The 21,823-nt window shown below is 39.4% G+C and overlaps 1 protein-coding gene across 3 annotated transcripts in view; it reads left to right on the top strand.

Annotated features, from left to right (window-relative positions):
- The window catches only part of LOC103462632 (transcription initiation factor TFIID subunit 4), a 100,130-nt gene that overhangs the window by 55,152 nt on the left and 23,155 nt on the right, over nucleotides 1-21,823 (top strand). For all 3 annotated transcript variants that reach the window (XM_081605385.1, XM_081605384.1, XM_081605383.1), the window contains one exon: nucleotides 13,631-13,753. In XM_081605385.1, coding sequence (XP_081461511.1) covers nucleotides 13,631-13,753 — 123 coding nt within the window. The remainder of the gene's footprint in view (nucleotides 1-13,630; nucleotides 13,754-21,823) is intronic.

Genomic DNA, 21,823 nt, shown 5'->3' with positions numbered 1-21,823 from the left:
TAAGCTCTAACTACAGCAGCACTCTTATGGTAATCACTTTGCTGCGGATCTTTAGTGAACTGAGGGCACCAACACACAGCCAGCGTACCGATGTCTCAAAACTGACAGCTAACGACACAGTTACACCCACCTAGACCACCTGGAGTTGCTTTTATTTGAACAAATCTCATGCAAACACACTGATCAGTTATCACTGCATAGCAGACCAAGGGAAAAGTCAGGAGTTTGTAATATGAAGAACAAACTGACGATGAGTCTTCAAAAGTAATGCAAAAACAACTGAAAGTGAATGAGAACAACATGAAACAACCCAGTTTAATGAGAATTTAATCTCTGCAGCAAAAAGTTACCATAGATGCACATTTAAAACTGCATTGATAAATCTTAGTATGTTCCAAAAATGTCATTGTGATTGTTGTCTTAAGATAACCTCCTGTGTTTTGCTGTTTTTTGCAGCTTTACTTGAGCAGTAAACGTTTCTTCTTCCATGGACATTTGTTCAAGTACCAGAACCTCCTGAACCAAACTTTGACTCAACCGGTTCTAACTGAAAAGCAGCTATCAGAGACCTTCATATATTACAGAAACCGTTTTTACTATGTACATCTTTTTATCTGTTTAGCAATCCATTACCATTTTAAACCCCCCCTATGGCAATTTTAGTGTCTCTAAATATGTTTCCAGTGCCAGCTCTGTTGTTTAGAAAATTGTCACCTTAAAAGTCCAGATGCCTAATTGCTGCAGTTTTTCTACACAAATCAGTGTTTTATCTTATATTTCTGCACACACCTAATTTAAGTGCACAACAGTTTTTAGTTTTAGACTTATAAAATACTGAACATATTTGCGGCGAAAATGTTAGTGACACCAGAGGTGGATTAACAAAGTGTAGAATGAAAGCTTAGCGTAACCAAGTGACATCCTAATATCTGAAGTGTTGTTTGCTCAACTTTGAGTGAATAAAAGGAGGGTCCGTCAGATCCAGTGAAGACATTTGTCTTGCAGAGATTTTAACAATGAAAAAATTTAACAAAATGGAGACTTCATATGTTGAAAGGTTGTGTGATCTCATGAAATTCAAGTTAATCCATGTTCAAATAGAGAAAGATCAGAGAATCTGGCTGGCCATGGGGCATTTGCTTAATATGGCCACCCGCTTCATGCAAATCCACAATGTGCTCCCTATCAAACTTTAGCAAGAACCTGTAAAGCTGTGTAATCCAATGAAGAGATGCCTTCAATCACTGTTTTGACTGACATTTTGCATCACTACACGGCTGTCTTTGTGAATGTATCACTCTTGTACTGCAGACCAAACCCTGAGACTTAAGTAAACTTCAAAAATGGTAAAGCTATAGCTGCAGAGATTTATTTAGTTGTTGTTTTTTTTAAGAGTGGAAAGATTATTTTAGGCCTTAGGTTTGTCCTGGAATATTTTTGTATGTATTTATGTAGCCATGCCTTGACTTTGGTTTGCAGATTTTCACCACTGAGTGAAAACAAAATTTTGTAACCAGCAGTCCTGTCACATATAGCTGCTGCAGAGGTGTAGCGTGAGAGATGGTCTGTTTCCTCCATTCACTACCATTTGGCCAAAAGGTCAGATGGGCTATTTCAGAAATGCCCCTAGTGAAAATCAATGGGCAAATCGTGGAGTTCAGTTCCTGTTTGTTGTTGTCGTTGGTGGGTCTCTGTGTTCTCACTCTCCCAGTGCTAAGGCAGAAGTGGGGGGGGGGGGGTCAGTACTCGAGCATTGAGACCAAGAGAAAAGGAGAGGGATGGACACAGAGAGACAAAGACAAAGAGATGGAAAGCAAACGGAGGCTGTGGGGTTTGGGGACCAGTTAAAAGATAGAGAGGGAGTTAAGGCCAGTAGAGATACATCACAATGTCAGACACACAGACACACTGCAGCCATAAATTTATCATTGCAGCCACGTCTGCAGGCACAACTGGACACCAGGAAAGAGTGAGGTAAAGAGGAAGAGTGGAGAGAGGACAGGAGAAGAGCGACGACGGAAAAGGGAGAAGACAAATAGGCTAACGCAACTGACCAAAAACTGTCCGAAAGCTCCTGCTGGAGTCCACCGAAAACAAACTGTTTCCTAGCATTGATATTTCTGCAGGATGTTCACATGAGCTGCTTAGCAGAGGGTTTCCCAAGCTGGACGTTCCAGAGAAGTCACAGAATATACAGTCAACTCACTTTGGGATGCAAATGATTCCTTTGTCCTACAAACGATTTCAAATAGAAGAAAACTTCTGATTATTTTCACAACTTTTTGTCAGTGGAAGTTTTTGTATATGTAGTCACAATTACTCAAGTTTCTGTCAGTTTCTAATTACTGAATTCTGATGGTCACAAACAGTCTCATCAGTTTGGTAGTTATGATGATTTCTACTTAGTCAGTCGGTTGTTGAACACCTTGGGAAACATAATTTTGGATCTAGAGCTTCTTCATGTAGTCGACACTAGTAGGCAAGTAAAAAGTACAAAAATATGTGCAGCAACTGCCCTTTTCTGGACAGGATCCAAAGAAGTTTATGCAAGTCTTGGTTACAGCCTTTATGAAGGATTCAAGGATTCTGTTTTTCTGGAACAATGTTACTCTTGATGCTTACGCTTGTATCAGGTCTGCAGACAGAGCACATTATTTAGCAACAAATTACTAAAGATGAACAAGCATGCTGAACCACCTTTTACCAGGGTGCTTGCCACACATTTAAGATTCTTATTTAGAAAAACAAAATATTTTTTCCCGTGTCACAAATAATGTCTTTTGTGTTTCTTGTTGTCGTGTGTCAAAATGTGAAACAGTGTAATGGTTTAAGTAGCTTTGCAAGACAGTGGATATGGTGGATATGAAAATGGTTGACTCAGGTTGTCTTTCACTGACTGTCCAGTCATGTGTAAAGATCTTAAAAGAAGACAGGGTGAGGGCTAAGCCTGTCACAGTAAGCAATAAATCAATTAATTGCATGATAAATTAAAATGACCTCGATAATTTCCATTTGCATGATTGTTTTTCTTGTGTCACTCTTTCTAGCAAAGACTGGACGTTGTAAGTCTTCAGTCTGTTGCATTGGCCTCAACTAACCTTTTCTTGACTGACAATGTTCTTTACAGAGACTTGAGTATCTGTTTTATTTATTGTTTTAATTTTGTTCATTTATTTTAGATATTAAAATGTATTCCAGTTAAAAAGTTATAAATATTTGTTAGAAAAGAACATTTACTGATCTTGGAGAGAGCACTCTTGTATTATTTTTGCCTGCATCCTTAAATAACTTGAAAATTATCTCAAAGCAACAATATTATTATTTATCGCAATAACTAATGTGACAATTTATCGTCCAGCAAAATTTGCTATTGTGACAGGCTTGGTGAGTGCTTCCCTGCTCTTTGCAGCACTTTTGTTTAGAATAAATTTTCTGTATTGTAACATATGATGTAAACTCTTAAAGCCTGGGATTGTTTTATGGCCAGTTTATTACTAGTTAAAGTGTTGCTCAAATCTTGCCTGACCTTAACTATAAACCGTCCACGGTCCTATGTGACTTCTCATACTGCATAAACATAACATGTTAGATTAAATGACTTTCTATACACAATTTCAATCACTTAAATCTTTACCATTTGATCGAGGAGCATCCACCAGGCTTTAACACCAACATATGCGTCTTGATTAGCTTGGCCTCCTTCACAAGTGATCGGGTCATGGAGATCCTGGAATCCACCCACACTGTAATCCCCATCAGCTACCGCCTTATACTTTTTCTCTCCGCAAAAGAGAGATTCTTGTGTGTCAGAGGACAATGTAGCTACTTCGTAGTTTTCATTAGACCGGTTATATCTGGGAGTTCATAGGCGCTCATCCTCTGGCCCTCCACAAACCGCTCTGCTCAAAGAGGCGCTCTCGCCCATCAGGTAGGCCTGAGGGCGAGAGCCTGCTGCCCTCCTCCACATTCTCTCTCTTTCTGTGCCGACTTTCAAACAGAATTCCTGCTGTTCTGTGTGTCCCGACTCATAGTTATGTTCTTGTCTTCTGGCCTTAAAGACACAGTGCAATAATTTCACCGGACTTGCAGCAACTCGCACAATAGACACACACAGATGCTCTGCTGAAGGGAAGCAAGCTTTTATCCCCGTTTATGTGTGCAATAACGATTGATTAGTTCGAGTTCGTACATGATTTCTTTTATTTTTCTATTATTTTAATTGTGTGAAAAACATCTTGACAAAGATAGATTAATTACCACATAAGAATGGCTTGCTTTGTCTCCCAGATACGCAGGATACTACATAACACACTGTTACCCTATTTTTATTTGTTGCTTTGTTGTCTGAAGTCTCAACTTCAGTTTTTTTTTCTTAACCTCAAGACATATTACAAAGGGAAAAAAACAGAAGTAGGCTTTAAAAGTACCTTTGGTGTTCCTGTGTGTTTTCGAATATTACAAAGTGCTGTAATGAGAAGGAAAACAACAAAAAAAGGAGATTTTGCCTCACAGGAAGATAGCGACTCGTCTACTTGCTGCACAAGCCTGTAGGTTCACTTTTCTCTTTGTGCGCCGGAGCACTCCTTGGGACTCCAGTGACAGGGGAATTGGGCGGGCTGAGCTACGCTGGTGGCGAGGTGTCAGCCTCCTGTGCCGGGTATTCGAGTAGGAGGGAGGCAGGACATGTTTCAATTAGGCAACAACCACCACGTGCATGTGGATAGAAAAGGAGGGAAGATTAGCTTACCTGTGCCTGCGAACCTTTCCCTGCTGACCTCTTCATAAAATACACCTCCTTGTTCTGTTGTGCCCCACTTTCTTCTCCTTTGCATTTGAATGTTGAGGTGTTGCTTTTGTCGAATTCTTATGGGGAGGACAGTAGCCGGGGTCTTCGTGAGGTGATGCTAAGTGTGCCAGCCTGGCCTGCATGTTTCCATTAGATTGTCATGTTGGCTAATTAGAGAGCGGCAGCATGATTCACCTTGTTAATTAGGAGGACTTGCACACCATGTGCCTGCAGGCGGTGTGGGGAAGAAGAGCCCAGCCCCAGAGCCTGTTAGTCGCCTGCTGCCTGTGAAGATTCCCCTTCTCATCTACCTTCATTCCTTTTTTTTTTTTTTTTTTTTTTGATTTGGAAATGAATAAATCATTGAGATCGTCCTCTCTCGAAGTGTGAATATCTGAGTTCTCATCTTTTCCTGGATGCAAATTAGTCGTGATCAATAGGAGGTGACGAGCGGAGAATCTTAAAAAAAAAAAGTGTGAGACAGGCAGAGAAGACTTCCAGATGAAGCATAGAATGAGACAAAGCGAGAACATTTAAAGCAGGAAATTTTCCCTTAGATAAGCAGTATTTTTAATGATCGCCACGCTCCGGCTGCCGATTCAGTACAACGCCATTAGAATTTGCTTAACAACGTTTTCTGACTTCTTTGTTAAACTTTTTTTTTTTTTTTGGCAAAATGTGAATTACAAATGTTATTAATAGGAATAAAACTTACTTCAAAGTCAGAATTCAGTGTAATCCAATGTTTCACTCAAAATGCCTTTATGTCGTTTGGTTCCTATAAAGTAAGTTGCAGATGAAGAAAAACCGCCGGGTCATGATAGTGACACTCGCATAATGACCTTCGCTTCGGGAACGACTCAGGGCTCTAAATAATTGGTCCTGATCCCTGGAAGCTCTTGGAGCTTCAGAAGAAAAGGAACAGATTGTGCCATGGCTGTTAGTTCATGCATGTATTTTGAATTCATCTCCATAAGTAAAATATTATAATTCCAGACAGGATAAGCAGAACCATTCTCACAATACAGGGGTGGAGAGGGAGTGTTCAATGTTCTGGACAGCAAGACCTGTGAACAAAACTGTGCATCGCAGTCAATTAGAATATTGATGAAAAGTTAGTTTCTTCCAGTAATTCTGTTGAAATGTGGAACTCATATTGTATGGATTTGCTTTTTTATGTAGATTGGTGTATTTCAACTGCTAATTTTGATGACCTAGACTCACAGCTAATGAAAATGTTCTTTGAAAATGTGAATATTACAAAACATTAGTAAGAAACATGTTTTTAATGCAGAAATACAAAATCGTACTGCTGACTTGACGGCTGTCTCAGGCAGCTTCATCAAGGAGATTAGTCCACTGAAGGTCATTGCTAAACAAACGGACTTTTCAGAGTTCTATATAAAACAATATTAAGGTGTAGTTGAGTGGAAGGAAGAAGTTTGGAAGAGATGGAAAGCGTGGACTGTGGCTGGAGTCAGTGGCATCACACACAAACACATTCAGGACATGTTTCACAACATGAATCAGACACATTTCAAGAAGTGTCTTAACCGAACTAGGGAGAAAATTGACTAATATTGCTCAGTGGTTTTGTTTTTCAGCAGAACTTGCCCACAAAAAAGTACATTTCAATCAATCAATCAAGTTTATTGGTATAGCACAGGTATAGCACATTTCAGCAACAAGGCAGTTCAAACATCATAGACACCACACAGTCAACAATTGAGAAAACCAGTAAACATTTTAGATTTTGTCAAGTGCCATTGTTGGTTTAACAACCATTGTATCACTGCTTTTCACAGCCAAAAGCCAGATAAAAGACACCAGAAATAATACAAACGAAAAACCACCTGCAAAACTCCCCAGCAGCTTATCATCTGCATGAAGATCACATTAATGTAGCAATTCATGCAAAAGGAGCCGTAACTACCATACGCATTTACTGTACAATACTTGAACATAGGCTTACAAATCCTTTTGTGGTAAATTTTTATTTTTCCCTTGCTGTAAGCAAAAAAATAACAGAAATTATTGCGTGAGCCATATAAATTTGTGCAGTGAAGCTATATAATGAGTTTTGAAGTGAATAACTGAATTAAATTTGTTTTCTCACAATGTTCTAATTTGTTGAAATGTCTATAAAATAATTTTTGAGGAACTCTCCTACATATAATTATTGAGAAGATGTGATGAATCCATGCATGTTTCCATCTAGAATACATTTTTGGCTCTTTGGAGAGTAAGAGTGCAGATGGGAACAGAAAACCTTATTGGGTGCTTCAAATGGCCCCTCTCCCCTGCAGCAAATTAACTGCCAGGCACTTTGCATGAAGAAAAGCCTGAAGATGTAGCTCACAGATGTTCACATAATGCTGCCCATGTGGGTGTCAGGTGAACAAGATGCATGTATTACCGACGCACATTAAACACATACATAAAGCGTCAACACACACTTGATAAGGGGTAGGAGGCTGTCACAAAAAAATGTGTGTTTTCATGGATGCAAGAATTTGTTGAAATTAAAACAGCTTTACTATAACACTATTTACTGAACACAGTACATTCTCTATTGATCTGATAAAGATGATCTAATTGTTATGGTCACACAGACCAGCCGACACGCTGCCGCCACAGTCTCTGTCTCTCTTTCCCCGCCCCTCCCAATGGCTTTAAATGTGCTTTAAACTTTATTAACAAACCAGCGTTCTGACAACTATCTACTTCTACAGGGGAAAATGAAGTCGGCAGCTGCTTACCATAGTTGCTAGACCTGTTGTGGCTCAATATTGGTCCATATATAAGGCGCACCAGATTATAAGGCGCACTATCGGCTTTTGAGGAAATTGAAGGTTTTTAGGTGCGCCTGTAGTGCGGGAAATACGGTAGTGCAATTAGACAGGCAGTGTAATCAGTACTGCTTGACAGTCATCAACATACCTGAAGCCTGACACTGATATGGGTAAATGAGAATATAGTGGGACTTTGATATCCTGTAAAAAAAATACCAATCAGACATTCTGCTTCTTCCAGCTAATATATTTAATTGACAGTAGACACCGCTCTAAGTTTACGTGTTTTGGGAGAGCATCTCAGCTTTATTTTCTAGCTTTGCTTTCCAAATCTGACCAAATGTATAAACTTTAATCTATGTACACCAGCATGCCATAAGAAAACGAATGTGGTGATAGCATTTTGTTTGATTTTACAGACAAATCCGAGTGCAACTAAACCAAGTCTATGTATGTGAGATCATTTTTTTATTATCCCCTAACCACTTTGTGCTACTTTGTCTAAAAATTGGTTATCCAACCAATGAAATATTGGTTTAGTTTAGTGCTGAAATGATATAAATAATAAAAACTTATTTCTATTTCCTGAGAGCTGACACTCTCATAGTCTTTATACAACCTCCTGCAACAATGCCTGAAGGCTGCTGTGTTGTGTATTGTAAAAGTTAAGAACTTGCTTCCCGACCTAACCCTGGTTAAACTACTCGCTTTCTACCAATGGCTTTATTAATAAACGCGTTGAACAAATGTAGCATATGTCAAGTCTGCATAATCATAAGAATCCTGCTGGTTTCTGTTCAACCACAGCTTTTCATGGGGGAGGGTTTGAAATGGTATATCAATTTAAACCCTATGGTCTGCCTTACATACTGTGGTCTTTGCGAGGCAGACAGCCATTTAGCTTCCTTCACAGCCCCACAGCCGCTTGTGACGTCAAGCTGAGCATGTTCTGCTCTACCAAGGACATCTGTCTGTAAGCGTCTGGAGGGCCGTAAGCAGCCCCCCAGGCCAGACAGAGGGGTGGGGAGGAAAGCCTTTGTTAGAAACAGCAGAAAAGGCGAACGGCAGGTTGGCCATAACTGCTCCTACAGCTCATCTCCCTCCCTGTGCCAGCCATATCAGAGAGGTTCTTGCTGTACTTTGGACATGTTTGCATCATAAGGGAACATAATGCTCTGCTGTCTGTGAAGAAAGAAAAATCTTTTATTTCTTGTTTTGCTCTGGAAAGACTTTTATTCTGATCCACTAAATGTACAAGTGCAGAGTATAAAGATTGAGTTTCAAATATACCAAGATGCAATAAACAATTGCTATATACATTTTGTTTGCTGTTTACTCTTTACACTGTATATAAAAGCAAGAATTAAGAATTGATATTTAATATGTAAAAGATGTGGTTCCAAAATTTATTCATGAAGGGACTTAGTGGAAACCTTCATTCTAAATAATTAATTTCAAATAATATTATTATGAAACTGAGGGAACATGTCTTTCATTTCCAAAGTTATGTATTAAACTTAGTAATGGAAATGTTTTTGCATATGCTAAAACTTTAATTTTTATTTCAGCTCACATATTAGTTTGTTTTTCACCAGCTCTTCTGATTTGACTGGCGTTGGATTTTCTGCAATTTACCAACACCTACAGCTCTTTGCAAATATTATCGTACCTCTTGAAGCTTTTTACATTTTGTCATAACAACTGCAAACTATTTTTCACAAATCAAAACTGAAAAGAGTGCTTTGCCTCTGTATGTAGCTGCCTTTACTCATCTACCCTTTATTAAAATCCAGCGCAAGAAAGAGAGGAATAGTTGAAAGAAATCTTATTTGCACTTTGCTTCAACCCATATAAGGGGACACGACAAAACACGTAAGAAGGAGATCTGATCAGGTCAGACCAAAATTTTATGTTTTGACCTGAAAGTTCTTGGTGGAAACTTGTACGCATGTATTATACGTCAAAGTTTGTGATTGTAACACAAGAAAATGTAAATTTGTTTGAAGGGTATAAATCATTTTAGGGGTATATGCTGCTGCTAATTTTTTTATTTTTATTTTTTTAACTCCTGGTGTCAATTTTAATAGACCGGGAAAACACTAGAAATACTTTTAGTGTCCTAATGTGTTAGTTGCTAATCAATGCTAATTGATACACACAACACCTTATTTAAAATTATTTAGAAAATTGCATATTTTTACATGAATACATTTTATTATGTGACCAAAATGTTGTCACATAACAGTGCGCTTTAGGTACAGAAAATAAATCCTGTACCTGACAAAACCATAGATCAATTTTTCTGCATTTTTTGACCTTTGTTAATATAACTTTACAAGTCCCAGTTCTTTGCCTGCAAAGGGCACAGAGTCAGACTGGAACCATTGGTATTTAAGTGACTTCAGATCAGCAGGTGGTTATGTGGTATCATTAATAGGAGCTGGCAAATGTATGCATCCTGCCACATGGTTATTCTTCCCGTCTGGTACAGCTCCTAGTGATGACCTTTTATTTAGTTACTGGCAGTGGTTGTACTTGTTGTTAAACATCGGCGACATGGTTCTCCAAGAGAGCACGGAGAGAATGTGACACGGATTTCTCATTCATCACCACAAAATCCCAAAATATCTAAAAGCTGCTGTTGTTGGAATTTACAAAACTTAAAGCTAATTTAAATGGTAAATAAAAGCTTCTTGTGTTTCTTCGTAGCGTGAAAGACGACATATTTCATGTTGGTTGTTAACCAAATGGTGGGTTCTGCTTCATGGCACCAGATTGAAATCAGAAATCAGTCTCAGAGTGTCATGGCGTCCTCTTCACTGACGGGAAATGCAGGCTCGCAGATGGTGAAATGAAGCCTTCATTTATCATGCAGTCATAAATCCGAAATTGCAGGCAGTTGCTTTGGGCGCTGGGAGCCCATGCCTGGTGCCAACTGCCAGCCAGAGATGCCGCCATCCTGGTGCTGTTAGGGAGATAGCGAACCTCTCCTGCTGTGTGCGTTGCGGCGGGATTCTTTAAGGTCAGGCCTGGAAAGATTTATCTGGTTCTTATGGCAAAGCTTGATAAAATCTGCAACAATAGCATTAGGGACAACGTTTGATTGTCCAGCCACAACGTCCGCATTGTAACTCCGGTACTTCAATATGTAGTTATTAAAATTCACATCAGAAAGTTATCCATATTACTACCATTAATTAATGAATATTCTCATGTATTCCCGTTTTTTTTTTTTTTTTTTGGTAGGCGTCTATTGTAAAACGAATAAGTAAACAAGGTTTATTTATTCAGCTGCTATTAATTCCCTTCTTTGTCAGTGTGTTTGAATCTTTCAGCAGTTCCGCTGTGCTAAATGTGAAGTGGCAACACCCTAAAGGGCATGCCTTGCCAGCAGGGTTTTAGGAAAAAATCAGAGGCAAGTGCATGCACATTTTAGATCAGATGGTGTACACCAAAGCAACCTTTTACAAAACGCCATCTGAAAGCAACATGAATTTTTTTTCCTCCCCCTGATCAGACAATATACATGCCTCGCACAAACGCCAGCGCCCAGCGAACACATGCTGAGAGATAACATAAAAGAACATGAAAGACATCAAGGCGCACAATTGATTGTCCCTGTTCGCTCCAACCCAGGCCTCTCTCCCCCAGCAGGCAGGCACACAGGCAAGCTGGTGGGTAGGCATTCCCTGTGCTGCTGTGGCCAGGATTGATAGGCACGTGTATGTGTGCGCGTGTGTGTGCGCTCTGGCACCCTCCGTGCCTTTGCCTCAGGCCATCACACCTCCACCCAATGGAAAGGGCAGCTCCTAGCGACGCTGGATCCGCCCACAGCCCTGCAGCTAAACATGACATTACCTTGGGCACTGCCCCTCCCAACCACCCACTTAAACATCACAAACTGCAAAAATCAAAAAAGAGCAGGGCTATGTGACTGCACACACACACACACACACGATCTCTGTGTTCCGTTAATGGCTGACGACAGTCTTCCATTTTGTTCTGATCAGGCAAGTATTCTGCTCCCACGATACAAGAGAATAAGCAGAAACATTAGTCGCACGTCTTTGTTTCTATTTATTATTTGATTCTTGATTCACTTTCATATTCTTCCTCTCGCTAGTTGTGTTTACAAAACTTAGTTGCCTTTACTGGTCAGGAAGTTCCAAAATGTAATTAAAATAAGTCAACATTTGTAATTCTTGTGTTAAATGTTTTAGTCAAAATACTAAAACACACATTAGCCGCTTTTCCATTGTTGTGGCTTTAACCAGTTCTTCCATAGTCAGCCATGGCCAGATCCGTCTCTATTTGCAGATCATGTGCAGCTCCTCCCTGTTTGTCGTAACCACTTGAGGGGTGGTATAAGCCGGGAAAAACCATGCATTGTGCGGAAGCGATTTAATTGACAGCAGACTGCACTCGTTGACTGGGTTAGACTTTAATTTTAACTACTTGATACTTTTGGCTGTTTGTTTTTAAGGTGTTTTCACACTTGTTAGTCTAGTAGACTCGGTTTGACTAGGGGGCAAAATTGCAACATTTGTTAAGTTTTCAGCTGCTGTGGTTCGCTTTTACACTGCATTGCGTTAAACAAACCAAACTCTTTGAAAAAGAATTTTCCCTCCCTCACCTGTGGTGGCTCTAGACCAAGAACCACCGAAGCAAACAGCATGAAAACTTCAAAAGAAGAAGACAGGAGCCAATTTTTTTTTCTTTGCAACAGAAAAAAAATTCTTCTGCAAAGAACCAACATTTCCTTTCTTTTCAGAAAGAAAATTTTTCTTCTGCAAAAAATTTTGCAGTAGCAAAAATCAGATATCAGCGGTTGTTGGATTTCTCTTTTGACTTTGCTAAAAGACCACAAGCCATTTTCTCTGCTAACATTAATGAGATTTTCATATTTGTTTAGATGGTACTTACCCAGAATGCCCTGCGCTATAATAGTTCGCTTTCTGCTTTTGGAGCAATCTCCGGTCTGCTTGCATCCACATATGCATTTGAACCGCTTCAAAGTTCACTTCTAACAAACCGAGACGTTTTTTAGGAAGACTAGATTTTTCTTTTTTGGCCCACATCAGAGTTCAGTTATGGATTCAAATTGGCTCCAATGAACCAGACATTCTGGGGAACCTAGTCATATGCCAATTTTATTAGCTGTGCAGTATTTTTTTCTTATGATCTTATCTTGTGTGATTCTGTTTGGTTCCATTTACCTTTAGTTTGCTCTACACATTGTGCCACAGTCGTCCCACAAAATATGTTAACGCAATATTTGACAGACTTGTATAAAAAGCTAAGAAGTAACTCTTATGACGCCAAACTTTGTACTTATTAGGTGTATTAGGAATGCACTTCCTCTTTAGACACTTTTACCAGTTGTTGAGGAAAGGTGAAAATGACCTGTAATTCCATCTACTGCTTAAATAGGAACTGCAGCACCTGAACTGTACCTTTAGTCAAATGTATTAAAGCTAAACGGTTGCAGCGCTGTTGCACCTCAGCGGCACATCCGTGGCTTTGAAAGACCTATCGTTTTGGGTGAATGGTAAAGTTTTGGAGACTGACAGTTTTGATTAACAATTTTTATATGATGGATTGAACTTTGCTTTAGGATATTCTTTTAAAACCTAACCCCGCTGTCAACTTCTCCACAGCCTCCACAGAGGAGTTGGGCTTATACTGAGAGTAAATTACACACAGGAGGACTCTATTTACTGATTAGGTCACTTTTGAAGATAATTGCAGTTGCACCAGATTTTATATATGGTAGACAGACTGGACACACTTAAGACATTTCTGATTTTTATTTGTAAATGTTTTTCAAAACCAGGTATTCTTTTTCTTCCAATTCACAATCATGTTTCACTGTGTTGCAAAAATTTCAACTAAATGCATAAAAACTTTGTTGTTGTAAAATACTAAAATATGAAAAAGGTCAGGTAGTGTCACTACTTCTGGGATGAGGCTGCATTTATAAATGAATAGAGAACCTTGTGAGTAATGCAGGACAAAACATGACTTTATAGAATTTGTGTTCTGTTTTCACTAGATGCAACAACAAGAGCTGGCCCAGATGAGACAGCGAGATGCAAATCTGACAGCACTAGCTGCTATTGGACCTAGAAAAAAACGCAAACTGGACTCACCAGGGGCAACACCATCAGGGACTGAGGTAAGAACTGGAACAAATTAAGGGTTTTATGGTCTTTCTAGGTGCTGCTACTAAATGGTTTCACAAGGATCTTTACCACAAGTGTCTCAATCTAAAGCAGCTTACTTTTTCCCCTTTAATTTATAGTTGTTGTGTCCTGCAGATAAAACTTTGAATGCACAAAATTATCTAATTGGTAAAGCTGGTAATAATCTTATTTTATGTTGTCATATTGTTCTGTAGACAATGAATCAATAATGAAGTAATATGGTATGGTGTTGTTACTGATTAGACCATTTTTGGCAGCCAGCAGTTGCAACTGCTTACTGCATAAAAACACCTTTTTTGTTCTGCTGTTTACTGACAATAATAATAATAATAATAATATAGCAGTTTGCCTGCTACTATTTTCTGTCTGTTTCATTCCATGATCAATAGCAAATTATGTTTTCTGATGCAGTATGGTATTGCTCAACAGCACATCTTGTCCCACCGACATTTAAAGCTGACTTTTGTGTCAGTGATAATTTATGATTTAAATGCGGAATCTCCTTTAATATTGCTAGTAAAATCTCAGACCAAAGTCAGTAAAGTTTTTAGACTTCAGTTTATAGCATGTTGAGTATTAATGGGACCAGAGGACTTTTATCAGTATTTACTGCACATTGCACTTCTGATGCATTCCTTGACCTTTTAGCCATTTCACCTTCTCTGACTCCTGAAAATAATATTGTTTACTTTAAAAAAAAAAAAAAAAGTTGCACATATTGTTTCAGGTTCAAACAGGAATCACTGCTAATCATTATGGTGCGGCTGGTATTGGTTTCACCTTGTAAGTTTTGCTTGTGTATGTGTTACCATGGCAAAATGTGGTCTCGGTCACTCGACGCCAGCCATTACAAGAACCACATCAAAAGAGAAGGTATGAGCGTCATTAAAGAGAACAGGGCACCAAAACACCTTTGACTTTGATAAATTCTCCATTCCAATAAAATAAAGGTTAAACTATTTAGATACAGTTTTCAAAATTATGAGTTAAAGTAACCAAGCAGTCAGACAACATAATGAGAGCATAATTTTGTAAGTGTGTTTTCTGGAAAAAGAACCAAGAGACAAGTTTGGATAAGCAAAAAATGGGTGTTTGATGTCAAACAATGAAACTTTTTGCACGGTCCCGAGTCTCAAGCTTTAGCAGATATTTACTTTTCAACACAACAAAGACCTGAATCATAAGCCCCTTTCACAAAACACTTCCAGATGGGATTATGGCTCCTTTTTGTTATCACAGTGTGTTTTGTAAAAGAACTGATGTAGTGAAGTGGGTAAAAATCAGGTCTATACCCACAGCCCCTCATCAGCTGCCTTGTACAGAGTCAAGGTGGCTTCACACTTTGAGGTAGTGATGCAGTGACAATATATGGTTTGTGCAACCAACCGGCCGCCAGATCTAAACTCAGCTTTTAGGAGGAGTAATAATGATGTTGTTGATGCACAGTGTTTTTTAAAATCTGAAGTCAGTTTATGATACCGCCAGTCTCTGCTTGTAAAGAATGAATGGTAAAAGGGAGCTGAAGGGTAAGTTGTGTTTGTTGCAGGTTTATGATAGAAATATTTTGTAATAGAGTGATTCCACTTCCTACTCAACATTTAACCCCACTTATTAATGACAGGCATTTAAAGATTAAATTATTTGTTCGTTTGCTATATCAGCGGATGGATAGCTGAAATAATATTAACTAGCATCTGTACTGAGAAGCAACTTTTTAATCAAGCTTAGTTTTTTTTCAATTATGTAAAAAAAACAACAACTTATTTGGCTTTTTCTTCTACACTTTCAAAAGTTACTTTTCCAGTCAAACCAGCCACTCAAAGCATATCAGACTTCAGCCACATTCACCTAATCACACTAACAAAAGTGCACACATTCATATATTGATATTTGCAAAGGTTTGACTGCACCACAAACTTCATAATTTGGTTGAACAAACGTGGACGTGATGTCCGAATAACACACTCTGGGGATATTCACAATTCTTGAATGGTTTACACAACAAAACCAAGCAAGAAGTTTCCTTGGAAAATTGACTGCAGGCTTAAAAGGAAATGTGAAAGATTTGTGAGAACATTTTTACAAGGACTAAATGATTTTATTGCTGCATAAGGTGCCGAAATGATTGAATCTTTATTTATCTATCATTAACTGGGAAGAGGACCCAAAGCACCAAAAGGTATGATAATTTTATGGGTAATTATCTGTTTAACCTCAAAATATCTGTTCAAAGTGTTAGCACAATAACATATTGTGTGTTCAAAGTTATTATATTTACTATATCAACTTGTAGATATTACATTCACAAAAAAAAATGTTTAGAAAATGTGACTTTCTGATAATAAAAAGACCCTAACCTTCTCACAATTTACTATATAGTCAAATACTTAACTTGGTCAATGTTAAATAAAACGTCAAACACTCCAACAGTAACAATGAGGTATTTACTAATCATTTTCAGTCTGTAAATACATCAGTTGTCATTGTTCTTTATTTTAGGTTTAGTTAAAAAATATTAGGTTTGAGGGCATATAAGATGATACACAAATACAGGGATTGCAAGATGGGATTTTTTTGTATTTTTTAATTCAAATGTACCAACACGGTGAAGGAAACTTTACCCTCACTCTTATTCTAAGAACTTTAGCGCATTATAAGATGTTTACATATCTGAATACATTTTAACGAAGCCATGATAATCCTGGTAACTAAATTGAATTTGCTCAAAGTTATTCATTTATTTTTTCCCACATCGTTGCGTCTTGTGTTAAGCTGTTTATCATCAGACGCTTATGGTCCGAATTTAAATGCGAACAATACAAATTCCTAGTAACAATAAAGTTAAATGACTTACAGGAAGTACTTTTTAGAAGCAACACATTGACATACTTTAGTGTGACGTGTCAAGTCTGTTTGTAATTAAGCTGTTGTTTAAAAAAAAAAAGTCTTCTGTTTGAAGCATCATAAGCAGTGACTGAAGTATCCCATTTCTCTAACACATGAGTTTAGGTGAAGTTATGCACAGTTGCTGCAGCGAGTCACATTTACCTTTAGGCACCAGGAGAAACATTTAAATTCCACATATTTCTTCGTAAATATGATGAATGTAAAATAAGGCTGAATATTGAATGTCAATTGGTCATTTTAATAACCTGCTTATCGAGTTGCATCTTCGCATCCTTCGCTTAACAGCAGCATGCTGCAGAGGAGCATAGTAATGCACCCGGTAAAAAAGCATAAATAACAAAATAAAAACATTACTTCTGGTCCTTGAGTGCAGTGCCAACCTCTTTCAGAATGTTTTACCCTGATGGGTATTAGCCGGCGACCTTCTGCTGCATTTAAAGAAAGGAGGGAAAAAAAGCTTTCCCAAACCTCTCGCCTAAACGCAGTTACAGAACATAAGCATTAATATACATTAAGGAGTTGTTTATTTCTTTTTTTAATGTCCCATGCACGTTTAATTAGAAGGCATAATGAAGTGAAATCAGAGTGCCCCTCCTCTGGAGTTATTGCAGTGGGGGCGGAGGAGGAATCTTAACTTATTTTCACTTCGTTTTCACCTCCTCACATTTCTTCATTTCACATGGGCTGGAAGCCCCCGCGGCATTCTCTTTCCCTTCTCCAGAGCAAAGTGAATGTGACTTTTCTAAGGGGGTCACAGGATGCCTGGAGGCCTGTGGGTGTTACTGGACTGTTGCCTGCTCTCAGCTTCACTGAGGGGCTTGTCATAGATTTCATCTCCACAGAAATGAGCCGGGGGCCCTGGCCAGGAGCACAAGCAGCCAACGTTATGAAGGGCCCACGCTGATTATTTCCCTCTGACATCGCATCCTGAGCTTTCCGCATTAATCCCAGACAAAGGCAGCCCTTCAGTGCTGTGCCAGAGCTCAAATTAAGAGTCAGATAATGGTCTTGTTGAGATCCTGTTCTGTTCACTAAGAGGCAGAGCTCCTGTTGAAATCCTCCTACCATTTTTTTTATTATATTCACACCACTTCTTTTTGTTTTTTTTTTACGACTTCGAGGAAATTCAGGTGACGACATTTTACTCCATAAGTTTTTCCCAACCATTCTACCCCCACTCTTTCCCCCTATGTTTAATTTGAGGGTGGCTCTGCAGGACTGTGCCTGGATGTGGATGGCCATGGGCTGTGAAACTGATAGCCTGTCAAGACTGGAAAGTCCGTCTCCAGCCTGATCCAGTCTGCAGGAGGTAACAAAGGGGGTCTTACAGGACTCCGCAGGGCAGATTAGTTTCAAAGAGCCAATGGCTGAGGCTGCTGGAGGACCTGCTGTGGTTCCAGTGGTGGGTCACTGCACAGGCAGGGGGTCACATAGGTGTACATGGTGAAACTCAGCTTAATCCCGTTTACTTGCATATTACCAGGTCACAACAAGTGATATTTTAGAGCACAAAGGAACCATTTTTCCAATAAAGAATAATCAAATCAAGTAAATGCGATTCAAATTCATTTCCATAAAACCCGCTTCCATCTCCATTGTAACATAATGTGATGAACTTGGTAGCTGACTTTGCTACACTTGTTCTAATCCTTCATGTCTCACCCACCCAACTCTAACCTTTAGTAAATAAGCATATTCTAATTATACTTCTACATTTTTATTTGGGGAATTCACTGTTAAAATTTTCATTTATATTCACTCCATTTTCTATATTTTCTCAAATATTACTCCGTCATTAAAGCAAGCATGGCATGTTAAGAGTTTTTAAAAAGCCTCCTTCCTAATTGCGAGCTTTCTGATGATTCACCAGCATCTGGAACCATACCATAACCCTCCATCCACAGTGCCTGTGAGTAGAACCTCTTGTAGTTGGTGTTCTGAAAACCACTTTATTAGGTAAACCCGTTCAACTGTTTGTTCACACAATAGTGTTAGTTTAGTCATCTACATGCGGTGAAGACAATTTGTTGGAGTTGAACTGAGCATCAGAATGGAAAGAGAGGTGGACATGTCTCATTTTTTCTAAAGAATGGGCCCACAGAAAATACTGTGATGTCCTTGTTTCTTTTGTTAGAAATTTAAGGCAGCTGTAACTCAAATAACCACTTATGACAACTGCGGTTTGAGATGGTTTGGTTACAGCAGAAAAAAGTGATACTGGGTGACCCTCCTGTCAGCTAAGAACAAAAACCCGCCGATATAATTTGCTCAGACTCACCAAATTTGGTCCACTGAGTTTTATTTCACCTGCAACATAAAACTAAATGGTTTTATGTGGCCAAAATTGTCCCCAAATTCTGGGGACAGAATTTGGTGGAAACAGCATGAGTCTAATTTGCATCAATTGCTCGGGCTGGTGGTGCCAGTCAAGCAATGCTGAGTTTTGTGTCTGGCCATGTTCATCCCTTTTTGACCCCAGTGTACTCATCTGATGATGGCTACACTGGGGTATTGCATCATAAAGCAATATCCTGCTGATGATCACGTGGCTGATAATGATGATGATGATGATGAGTTCACTGAACTCCAGTTGCCTTCACAGTCACCAGATGTCAGTTCTGCAACAGTTCCCCAACAGGGCCCTGTTGACCTGTTGGGGAAAAGGAGATTCACTTTGTGCAAGAGCCACTAACTAATTCAAAGTAACTGGACAATGCTATCATGCTAAGAACCAGAAACTCTGAAGAAAATTTTAGAAACCATGTTGAATCTGAAGGCAAAAGGGGCTCAAACCTGATGTGTAGCTAGTCATAATAATAAGATGGGTTTTGAGTGAATGCTGTAAAATTACCTTTACATTTTCATATTTTGGTAAAAAGAAAAGATATCACAAATAAGATCTTATGATTATCACCACCAAGTGTTATGTTTTGATGTTCTCTGGAGCCCAGCTGTAAGTATGTGCTTTCTTGTGTTTGGCAAACCAAAGGAACATTCTGCGGTGTGTTTGCCATATATCGTAAAATGTATTCCGGATGCGAGAAAGCTTGCCAAATACATCTGTACCCACAATGATTACTGTATCACACTCGTTAAATTCTGTCCTTTAACACATTTAACATGACTGGAACGCTGCACTGTTTCATTTCCCCCCGTATCGATTTTCAGATCTTGTGATCTCCTCCTCTCCCGTGTGGTGAATCTTATCTGAATTGTGTGGCTTGTATTTTGAGTGCTTGTAAGACGGACGTAAGATGGAAACTCCTCTCCGCATCTTAGGCAGCATTAAAGGTTCTGAGATGTAAAAACTACCCTGATGCACAATGTCCTGCAGTGTTTAACATGCCTAGTGCTTTGAAATATCCTTGACACATTTATGAGCTTTGAGTTATCATCCAGGCACTTAGGCCATTTATCACATCAAAGGAAGAGCTTTGTTTGTTGACGTAAAAGCAACAATACCAGCTAAATTGCCCCAGTTTGTACAGCCACGTAAGCTTCCTCCTATCTGTCTCGACCAGGCGCAATGCTAGGGACAAAGGTAGGCGAGGGATTTAATAGTGAGCACAGTCTTATTTTTCCATTTGAATTCATTTCACCTTCTTTCTTTGAGGCTGTAGATCAGAAAGAAGGAGTGAGGCAATAGAGTGAGAGGCATTGGGAGAGCGCGGGGGGAAAAGCACAAGGAAAACTGATGCCCTTTCCTCCAGCTAAATTAACAGGAATCACGTGGAAAACAATCTGAGTCTCCAATGAAGGAGGAAGGAGAAGGAGGGGAGGGGGGGGCACCATTAAAATTAGCCCCAAGCTATGGACTGCACCCAATATCACTAAAGCTGCACTCACTACAGATGTGGAGGCTGGCTTACAGGCAAACTATGCTCTGTTCTATAGCTACAATTAAAATCAACCTCGCTGCCAAAAAATAGGAGGGGGAAAGTGGGGGTAGAAAGGCAGACATGGAACATCAAAGACAGATTGAAATGTGTAGTCAGTAATAAGAGTGGTCTCCAAGCCCCGAGGTTCTCCACGGTCCCCTTGTTAATGAGAAATTTTGACCTCTGGTTTGTAAGTTAAACTTGTAATCTTGGTTAATGAAGTAAATCAATCCCAACTCGGGAGTGTTCAGTGTCTCTCCCTTTGCCTTCTCCCCGCCAACCTCCCCTCTGTCCTTCTGTCTTGTGCTTCTCTCCTTCGCCCGCCCCTCCTCCTTTGTCCCTCGCAATGTGCCGCTTGGGAGCAAAGCGGCCAGGTCTTCAACCAGACAAACAGGAAACTCTGAGAGTAGGACGGTTCCGGAGCTAGAGGGAGGGGGTTTGCGAGGACTCAGAGGACCAGGGCCAACCAGGCTGTTTGGTTAAGAAGGAAACAAGCCAGCTGAGTGGCGGTAGAGGGAAAGTCAGACTCCTCCTCTCCATCTTTTCCCTTCCATTCCATCGCTGTCCACTGCTCTGCCCTCAGCAGTCTGGTTAGAACTTGGTTAAAAAGTTGTAAAGAAACACTGATGTCCGGCTTTCATTTACCGTGTCGTGGGAACCTAATTACTCCTGTTTGAGGTGGAAAAGATGGCTAACTAAACTTAGTTTTTTATGAAATGTGGAGCTCCACTGTTGCTGTTTTTCATTTGGAAGCCTTTGCTAATTTCTTGGGGTGCCTTGACATTTACTGTCTATTAGCTATAGCGTGGATGTATTTATTTACATAACTCAGGATAGAATGCATAGCTATGACTTTAGCTTGACTTATATCAGGATGTAATAAAACATAAAGATTGCTGTGTGGGCTTTTCCACTGTATAAACTGCATAAATAAGATTAAAGAGGGCATATAGAGGCTGCTATCGGTTTCATCATGTCAAGATGTTTATAATGTTAGTTTGACTTCACATCTTAAGGCAATTGAGTAAATCCACTGTGGGCATAAAGCAGACAGAATTGAGTGGTTAGAAAGCTTTTTGGGTCTCTTGGCCATATGCCATGTCTTCTTAGAGCTTTCACACAATGCACTTTGCCAGTTTTTACTCCCCCTATTCAATGCAAACCAAAGTGGTTCTCATAGCTGCTTTATGCTCTTTGCGCTGCAGTTTAAAGCAATTAAAATTCAACCACAGCACTCGCATGAGAAGAGGAATATAT

This window comes from Poecilia reticulata, chromosome 3 (assembly GCF_904066995.2).
Source record: "Poecilia reticulata chromosome 3, P_reticulata-male-v2, whole genome shotgun sequence".
Lineage (NCBI taxonomy): Eukaryota > Metazoa > Chordata > Actinopteri > Cyprinodontiformes > Poeciliidae > Poecilia > Poecilia reticulata.
The sequence above is the reverse complement of the archived record's forward strand: the minus strand, read 5'-3'. Positions and strand labels throughout refer to the sequence as shown.